Source organism: Etheostoma spectabile, chromosome 23 (genome assembly GCF_008692095.1).
Source record: "Etheostoma spectabile isolate EspeVRDwgs_2016 chromosome 23, UIUC_Espe_1.0, whole genome shotgun sequence".
In the NCBI taxonomy this organism is placed as follows: Eukaryota; Metazoa; Chordata; class Actinopteri; order Perciformes; family Percidae; genus Etheostoma; species Etheostoma spectabile.
The window spans coordinates 13,589,743-13,599,690 of record NC_045755.1 but is presented as its reverse complement, the minus strand read 5'-3'; the positions used below and the strand labels follow the sequence as shown (position 1 = coordinate 13,599,690).

The 9,948-nt window shown below is 41.8% G+C and overlaps 1 protein-coding gene across 1 annotated transcript in view; it reads right to left on the bottom strand.

Moving 5' to 3' along the window:
• snd1 (staphylococcal nuclease and tudor domain containing 1) overlaps positions 1 to 9,948 on the bottom strand; it is a 197,584-nt gene that overhangs the window by 154,894 nt on the left and 32,742 nt on the right. The window contains exons 12-14 of the mRNA XM_032504592.1: positions 5,416 to 5,516; positions 3,712 to 3,822; positions 2,079 to 2,151 (exon numbers count right to left, since the gene is read on the bottom strand). Coding sequence (XP_032360483.1) covers positions 2,079 to 2,151; positions 3,712 to 3,822; positions 5,416 to 5,516 — 285 coding nt within the window. The remainder of the gene's footprint in view (positions 1 to 2,078; positions 2,152 to 3,711; positions 3,823 to 5,415; positions 5,517 to 9,948) is intronic.

Genomic DNA, 9,948 nt, shown 5'->3' with positions numbered 1-9,948 from the left:
GGGAAGGAATGGGGGGGGGGGGTGCTGCTGCAAATCCTGTGTGTCCTACTGGACATGCTAAGAGAGAGGAGGAGTTGCAGCTGCATGTAAGGCACTGACTTAAACCCCTGACACTAATAACCACTGACACAGTGGCACTAATAAGAGGGAGTTTAGAGGGGCTTCACAGTGCTGATGTAACACACACATGCATGACACAGCACAATCATGTTAAAAAGTAAAGCCAGCCACAGCCTGTGCCGAGTTACTGGGACAGTTTTTAATGAGTAAGATGTGTAAAATCTCCAGCTGGAAGTAGGGTGTGGCATTGATTGCATTTTCTTATTAAAGTAAATGAATTATTGAGCACCCTCCCTGAAACTACTCCCAAGTCATTGCTGCACATAGAATATGGTCAATTTACCCAATTAAGTTCTAGGTCTTTATAAGTATAAAATGCACTAAAACCCCTGATGAAATAACACAGGGCCGCTCCGTCAGCACAACAATTCCCTGCCATAATTATTTTTACAAGGTCAAGTAATGCATCTGTCCTGCTGACACAATAAGACATGGGGAGGTTACAATGATGACAATGTGGAACAGCACAACATCTGAGAGCAGTTATCCAGAACAATGTCAGACTTATTAGCCAGGCAAAGTCCTATTGGTGTTAAAGAGCTTTAATAACTTGGCTGAATGCCTCTGTTGAAATGCAAGGTGATGACTCTTTAAATAGCAACTTACAGAGCTTGTAAATGACCACCAAATCTGGTGGACCAGTCACAGTTAAAAAAATTTAACAATAATAAGAAGAAGAAGAATAGGGCATGATTAATTTAGCTAAATGTCTCTTTAGAGCCAAGTACAAGTGCTGCAGGGGAGCTCAAGTGAGAGAGACAATGAGATGCTAATGTTTCTGAAGTTCAATTTTGAGTCATTCACAGTAGATCATGTAGTGGCTTATCAAAATGTATGAAGAGATGGCTAGTCGACAAGAACAGATACATAAAAGGCACTTGAATAACTGAATAAAAAAAGGTTAAAGCTTTTGTATAACTTTTGAGGTTTAATAGCATTTTGAGTTGTGAGAATAAAAAAAATACCAAGGTGTGAGGGTGATTGCCTGGTCCATTGACCCCCACCTTGAGGTCATTTCAAATAGGTACATTAAGCAAAATTAATGTAGCTTCACAAAAAGTGACTTATTCACCACCAGACGTGAGAATACGTAAAAAAAAGAAAAAGAAAAAAAAGGCCAACAGCAAGAACAGTACCCAACAAGCGACAATGGCCAGTAAAGTGCCGCATTTATAGTCTGTGTGAGTGCCATCAGTACACTTTCCACTGCTCTGCTCTCCATGTCATCTCATCTAATCCAGCCACTCAGTTTGACAACGACTTAATGAAGACTGCACTTGGAGTCTTTCAGGAGTGTCTCTAGAATTAATAATGGATCAAAATCTTTCCTTCGCTCAGTTACAGATTGAAGAAGAGAGTGAGCGTGGGGTGAACAGAAAATGCACAGGGATCAAATTTAAAAACAAGCTTCCAGAGTTGCAAAAACAGAAGCACATGATTAAAAACAATGTGTACTGATCGCCCATTACTTGTTACTGGGAGATTTTATGGGTTCCCCGCGCTAATGTTCATTTGGTGAGCACTCCCAATCAGGCATCATTAGCCAAATGAAGCTTCTATCAAGCCCCTGGGCACACGTAAACAAGCTAGGACCAAGCACCACTGATGGTTTTATTAATGGCGCTGATTATTTTTAGAGGCCGATTAGTTTCTTTAAGATGAGGAAACCGGCTGTGAAGATCAGGGATGGGTGGGGTGGGAGAGGTGTGAGCAGAGGATTATAGATTGTCTTCTGAGAGACTCAAATTACTGAGGGTGGTAGAAAAAGTCAGTAGCTTTTGGGCATCGATGATCTGTGAGTGTCATGGGAGTTGCGTGGAAATGTAAATCCCCTGCTTGCAGAATATTAAATTATATCAGTTCATTTTGAGATCCTTGTCCTATTACAAATCATGGAAAGCTTTCATTCCCTTGTGTAGGATTATAACCTGTGTATACATCCACAAAAAGACACATACCCCAGAGATATCAGCCACTCTGTGGATGGGTACCTCCTTCTTGCTGTGCAGCCCTTTCCCGTTCTTGATGGCCCTACAGTCAGTCAAACAAAAAAGAATTCACAAATATAGCTCAAGCACCATCATAATACATTGAAAACGCAGGGCTGGAGGCTTAACAGACCTGAAGAAAAGGGAGCTCTTTGAGTAATTACTGTGGATACAAAGAGTGAGCCATTGTGGCTTTGTGAAGAAGGATGTAAATTCATACCAGTTTCTTTTCCCTGAAATGCCATTATGGCTCAACTGGAAGCACTAGAGGAAACTTTTTCCCCACCAAGATAATCTACAGGCTTGAGTTGAAAAAGTGGAAATGGTGGTAGAGAAATTATAGTAGAAAGAAAGGAAATAAATCATATGAAATTATTGTTAGAATGGAGGGATGGGGGAGAAATGGAGAGCCAAGGGTTGCTTCTTTAGAGCCAGCTAAGGCTTTAGTGATGATGACTGGTGCTAGTGATTGCCGTTTTAAAAAGCCTCGAGGGCCGTATGAGATGAAGATGACCACTGTGGTTGTGGCTGTGGGGTGGAATAATGCCACCCATGGGTCACTGGGAAGCAGGCTATTACCTCAAAGATGGAACGTGTGCATTTATGCAAGCATGTATATAGTACATGCATTTAATAGCCTGGAGGAGGGTTCTTAAAGGCTGCAGGCCATTGGCCTCGTGCAGTGGGAACTAAAAATAAAACCTAGGCTATAGACAGAAACCTCTCATCAACTCTAATAAGACCCCGCTAGGGACAAACACACAGAGAGAGAGAGGTGGAGAGAGAGAGAGAGAGAGAGAGAGAGAGAGAGAGAGAAGCAAGGCCAAAAGAGGACAAAATCAAAAACGGCTAGGGTGAAGAAATAAGGACAAAATGTGCAAAAGAAAAAGGCAGGAAGGAGGAGGGAGAGAGCAGAAAAGGAGGGCAGGTGGCCAGTGACACTGCATGAGAGAGAGAGAGGGGAGTGAAAGAGTAAGTCCTATAAAAAAGGAGGCTGTGGCTGCATCTGCTTTACCTATAGCCAGCAGATCTTAATCTATAGCAGAGTAATAAAGCTCGTACTAAATCTCTCCACCGCACTTCCATATAATTATATTCATAGAGCCTGAGAGAGCCTTTGATTTATTGTCCACCGCTTGGGAAGGTGTATGTGTGTACAAACAGGTATGTTTAAAACTAAATTATGCATGCCAACATATGTATGAGTGAATATTTAAGAGCAATGATTCTGGGGAAATGTAGCTAACCACTGTTATGGGCTGTGACTTAAGATGGTGGCACTGATAAAATAAAACTTGAAATATATTAAGTGATTTGCTTTACTTGTGCCATGTTGGATGTAACAGCAAATGTAAAAGAAATTTGGGGAAAATAGCCCCAAGGTCATTTTCAATTTTCTCCTCTTCTCATGAGCAAAAATGGTCAAGGTCATGCATAACTCATGGAGTGTGAGTGTATGTCAGTGTAAAAGGGTTAGAAGATGAGTGTAGCGTGCAGACATGCACGTTTAATTTAATTTAGTTTGAGAGACCCATTGTGCCAAGTGACGGCTCAGGTAAAAGGGAGATGGAAGGAGTGAATGTGAAAGCGTTTTGTTCCTCACCGAGCCTCTGCGGCAAGCAGCTCGTCATAGTGGGAGGAGCGTTGGTCGTCGTCCTGTCTGTATCTGATGATTGTAGCCAGGCCTTTACTGACCAGAGCCTCCGCTATGTTACTGCAGAAAGGGGAGGGAGAGAGAAAGACTTACTTTAATATAAAAAAAAAACAGAACAAGCATCCCCCTTGGCTTCACGCAGAATTCCAAGTGAGCTAGCTCAAAAAGAACATGACGAATTCCAAAGGTGGCTTTGCAAAGGAACAAAGGTCACTTAAATGTTGACATTGCACACTTGACTAACCACTTCCTTGCTATGTTTCGGATGTACTGAAGAGAGGATGAAGGGCAGAAAGAGGGGAGTATTGTTGTCCCTAATGCAGCACTTAGTGGCTAGCCTTTGGACATTAGTGTTCTTGTTGATGTGTGGGAGAAAGAAAATGAAGGGACAGGAAGTGAAGTCTTCAGAACTGAGCTTGTGCCATCAAGTGCATGCATATGTCCTCATGTTGCAAGCATGGGAACCTACAACATTATAGCTCTTTTTTTCATCAATACCATGCTTCTGTTGAGCTTTTTCTTTGCAAACATAACTTGGTAATTTTTTTAATAAAAGGAAAATACAGAGCCAGCAGACAGCATTTTTATTATTATCTAAATTTAAACACATTTGGTATGGGATGTCATAGAAGGAGAACTTTCTGTCTGCTTCAAGCTTAACCTTATCACCTCTGCAAAGCTTTAATAGCATGGCTTTATAACGTTAATGGGCACCAACAAAGTCTTAAGCCAACCACGTTTCTTCCAAAAATATGTGTGCTACTAAGCACGAACTCACAAGCAGGGTAATTTGTGAATAGTTCAATACACACTAAGACAGGACCATAGATGGTTGGAAACATTTGCCCCACTGACCACTTCGACCGTCTGACTTCAGCATTCATGGGAGACCATGCAAGCTGTTATCTGTGGAGCGGAGCGGCTGGTGCCTAATGCTGGGCTGTAATTGGCTGGTCACGACGTTGGGTCCTGACCTATGGGTACGCACGCACGCAGACACACTGAGGCTATTGATTTGATGACGAAGAGATCTATGTTTCCACGTGTGCATGTAACTGTGCTTTTTGACATAAAGTCCTGAGTCATACAGAGAGAAAAACAGAAGTGCAGCTTTCAACTGTTGGTTGAGAAGAGATGGTATTCAAGTCACGTGGCATTAAAGCCCTTTTATCCGGTTTTGATTAAATTTGAACCTCTCAGTATTTTAATAATGTTTGTATCTGTGGTACTGTATAAAATAAATGTTTTAAACAGATAAACCACATTTCCTCAAAGCAGTGTTTGTAGATAAAAAAAATAATTGTTTGCACTGAGGCGAGCGACCATTCTTGATGACAAATGATTATTCTGTATTGTCTTACATCACATGAACCTAACTTTTAAAGTTTTACGCATGGAGACAACTTGGTGCGTTAGTTAGTTCACTTACACTGACAAATTAAATACTGTATGATCTGCCAGGGAAGGCTGCTTATTTGTAACAAACTCCTACTGGAAAGTTAATGTGGCATGTACTGCAAATACAGAAATAAAAGTCATTTATGCAGCAAGCTGGTCGTAACTGTTAAATTGTAACAATAGGGAGAATAAACCTGAACAGAACAGACTAAATTGAAAGAGAGACCATTTAGTATGATAGGATGTGCTACTTACATTCCCCCAATTGTGACTGTCGCACAGGTGCGTTCTGAGAATGCAGGGGTGCTTTCTCCTGGACCGGTAGCTGCTCTTATGTAGTCAACTGTCACATTGACCTAAAGGGGCCAAGCAACAAAAGAATAGGTCACAAAACACTTGAGACAAACTGAAAGAAACACCAGTTATGGTAATAATTAGTGTATGGGGTCTTCTGATTTGTGTGTGCGTATATGTGTCTCTCCTAGTTTTCAAAGTCACCCCAAGTCAGTGTGAATCACATCAGGCAGCAGTGCGCACACACACACACACACACACAGAGAGAAAGACAGAGAGAGAGACACAGACAGACAGACAGAGAGAGAGAGACACAGACAGAGAGAGAGACACAGACAGAGAGAGAGACACAGACAGAGAGCGAGAGAGAGAGAGAGAGAGAGCCCAAATGACCCATCGTGTGTACTCAAAACAGCTCCATAGGGACGGACTCCAATTCACTCAGCCTGCGGACACACGTTTGTCAGTCAGCTGTGAGTGCACATATCCACAGGCATGTGACGGGGAAAGTCTGCTTAGGGCCACAGGCAGAATGAAACAGTAAGGGTGCAGCCGTACCTCTACACACAATCGATCTTTTAAGAGCTCTGTGTCAACCAAGTGTGATGGTAGGGGGGAAACAAGTGTGGGAATTTGGCTCTGCTTCACAGAGTCACAGCGTAGACAAAAATCAAATAGAGATTATGCAGACAGGCCTATTACAGGGACATGAAAGAGACGCCAACCAGGACATGGAACAATGTTGTCTTGTCAGTAGATGGACGGGATGAGAACATGGTGACATGGGCAAGCGGAGAGAAAACCTTCTGTTAAGGCAGAATGAATGTATAGTTCAGCAGGAAGTCCTGTCTGCCTTTCAAGGGCGGAAAATAAAAAGGATATAGAGAGATTATGTTTTTTGGAGATCACACTTGGTTGGTACATTACATACTAAAGAGTATGCTTCTGAAACTACTGTGGCAAAAAAAGGTATGTTGGAGGGTAAGGGTTAAGAATTATTTGGAAGAAGACCTATAGGTAAGAAAATCAAATCGAGGAAATCATACTCAGTAATTGGTCCCAACACCACACATTTTAAATGAACCTTTAGACATTTTGATCCCCGCAGCTGTACCAGTTAAAAATAAACATCCCCTTGCACCGTAATGTACATTAATGACACCCATATCCTAACAGTGAACAAATCAGCAACAGAATGGGTTTGTGATCGCCTCATCCATATTATGCAATATCATCACTTTTAATAACACCCCCATTGTATTCATCTTGTCACCATGCAAATAACCCACTTATTGTCTTGAAGGAGATTATTTTATCCTCACTCCCACATTGAAGCTCATAATTTCCTCGTAGCCCAAACAAGACAGAGTTTCATGTCTATTCAGCTTAATTGAAAAGTGAAGCCATTCAAACGAAGGCAGAAAAAACCCTTTACGTTGGTTACAATTGTGTTTATTGGCAAAGCATTCCCAGGCCTGGGTAATGGAAGAATAGGGGACAAACAAAGCAATAAAAAACAGGAAAAACTCAAGTCGGAGGACAAAACAAGATAATGAAATAGGCATGTGACAAATGGAAAAACAAAAAGAAAACATTTGACGAAGAGATTGAAACCCACAAGCAAAAAATATAATGCTGGATGACATAAACTGTAAAACCAGTAGTTCCACATTAAGCGAGGCGATAAGGGATTATAAACTTTGAACAAGCAATGTTAGATTAGAGGAGTTCCAGACCCATTCTCCTCGGGCCATCTAACCGATCTTCTGATAAGGCAACACTATCTATAAGAACCCCCCCAGAGGAGAGTGAGACGGAGGGGGAGAGGCAGTAGATGGCTTAGAAAGCGGGGGAGTGATAAGGAGGACAGCAGGACAGGTGTGAGACAATGTTTTGTTCTACTGAGGCGACAAGCGTCATGGGGAGTTTTGGCTTGCTGTGCCAAAGAAATCATGTTTGTACTTGTAAAGGGAGTTTGTGTGTTGTTTTGGAGAATAAAAAGCTTTATATGGTGCATCTGTTGGTGTCTTTTCATGTGAACTAGAGTATATACAGACATGCTCATATGCATGTGAGGTTTTCTGTGTTTATATAACTTCAGCTTTGATTGCACTTGTGTGTGCCATCTGCGTGGGCCTGAGCCATGGTGTGACGGCACTACGAGCATGCACGGAGACGTTTACGGTCAACACATGGTTTGTTGCGGTATTCTCGGAAACATCAGAGGGCGTACAATCAAAATAATCTGTGAATAAGCAAGAAGTAGTAGAGAAGAAGAGAGCATAAGTAAATGGAAAACAGGCTGCCTGGCATCAGTAGTAAACACATCCATGAAAACCACCAACGTACCACAGAACATTACCTTTATATACTCTAATTATTAACCGGATTGTTTAGTTCCAAATCTAAACTACTGTCTGTAACACTGTTAAGAACAATCTTGCATGTAGAGTTTTTTTTTTTTTTACATTTGACAAAACAACCTCTCGTGTTTTTCCATACTCTCCAGCAAAAGGTTTTTTCCCCCAGTACTGTCTCTCTCTCTCTCTCTCTCTCTGATGTAAGACTGTTAGAATCTCTTTGGTCTGTACAAGAAGAATCATACAGATGTCCGGGAACACCGCAGCTACCATAAACCTAGCTGTACACGGGACCAAGAAAAGTTTTAAATGTATGTGTGTACCAAGGTGAACGCATGCAAAGGTTACAACTAATTAAACAGAGGTTTTCACTGTAGTAAGACAAACCCCATGCTTGCTAAAATGACCTTCACAAATGAATTATGCTGAACTATGATACGGAAGGGATACCTGCGAAAGATCATATCGCCAGCAACGGTTGTCATAGCCCAGCATGGGCTCAACATGAGGTGGTTTTCCAGACAGGAACACAGTAAAAAGCTGCTTACCCCAATACACTGTAGAATGTTTTAGGTTTGCTCAAACTTAAATAAGCACCTGTCATCTGCACCTATTAAATCTAAACCCAGCTCCCACAGGCAGTTTTCTATTTCCAGTTTGTAATATTTTAATCTCTCGGCCATCAAATAACAAAAAAAAAAAAAGGTTTTTAGTGCACATTTTATGCTATTATGGAAACAACAGTGATCGCAATTCAGTTCATGTTGCACATCTACAGAGTGCCATACTGGACCTGTGAAGAAAGGGACATTAGACATGCTTCCATACACACAGCAGCCTCAGCCTGCACAGTGGACATTAGCCAATCACTGTGGGTTTAAATTAAAGGGAACAGATCGTGGAACATCTTTAAGCCTTAAAAAGAACATGAAAGAAAGGGGCTAAAGTTGGTGCGGTGTTATTTTTTTTTTTTAAAGATTCTTTTTTATTTTACAAGGCAGTGATAGACAGGAAAGATGAGAGAGGGGATGACATGAAGCAAAGGGCCGCAGAACAAATTCATGGCCTTATAGGGGCCAATGGCCAATCAGCCTTATGGGGTGCACGCTCGGACTAGGTCGGCCCGCTGCTGTGTTTTTTGCAGGCTGTAATCACAGATTGCTATCATTTATATGACTTGAGCTGTGCTGGAAAGAAACATCCTCAGGCTGGGGCAGCACAAAATAGAGACAAAAAGACGGGAGGAGGAAGATAAAGAGAGGGAGCCCTTTCTGGATAGTCAACCATGGGACCTGGTGACATCTCTCACACAACACACACACGACACACACACACACACACACACACACACACACACACACACACACACACACACACACCACACACACACACACACACACACACACACACACACACACACACACACACACACACACACACACACACACACACACACACACACACACACACACACACACACACACACACACAAACACACACACACCCACACACAACACACCCACCACACACACACACACACACCAAAATCAAGTCTCACAAATACACACGACATCAAATACCACATTGCACACCGAGTGTCAGCGCAAATGCAGTCGCATGCACACAGAGAAGGGAAAACTCTGGTGCTAACGGTACTACACAAGCAGCTGCATAAAGCAGGAGCCACTTTGAGCATGCAGGATTATCCGAATGTGCTCAACCCTGATAAGTGCTTAATGCAACATTTCCACTGGACTTTTTTTTCTGCTGAGGCTGAGACCCAGGCGCACAAGAAGCACTACTTATAAAGTTAGCCAAATCAAGCTTTTTGGGATTATGTCACCATGCAAGCGTTGCCAATTTCAATATATATATATATATATATATATATATATATATATATATATATATATATATATATATATATATATATAATAAAAAAGAGGTGGGGGAGAGGGAAGACAGAGTGACAAGAGAACTAGAATTAATGTCATGAGGTTGTATGTCTCCCCAAATCAGTTCACCTTACATCCAACCAAAAGCCCACCAATGTCATAACTTCATCAAGGCCAAAATGTGTTTGAGGTGATGGTGACCTTGACCTTTTACCTCCGAAATCTATCCAGCTTATCCT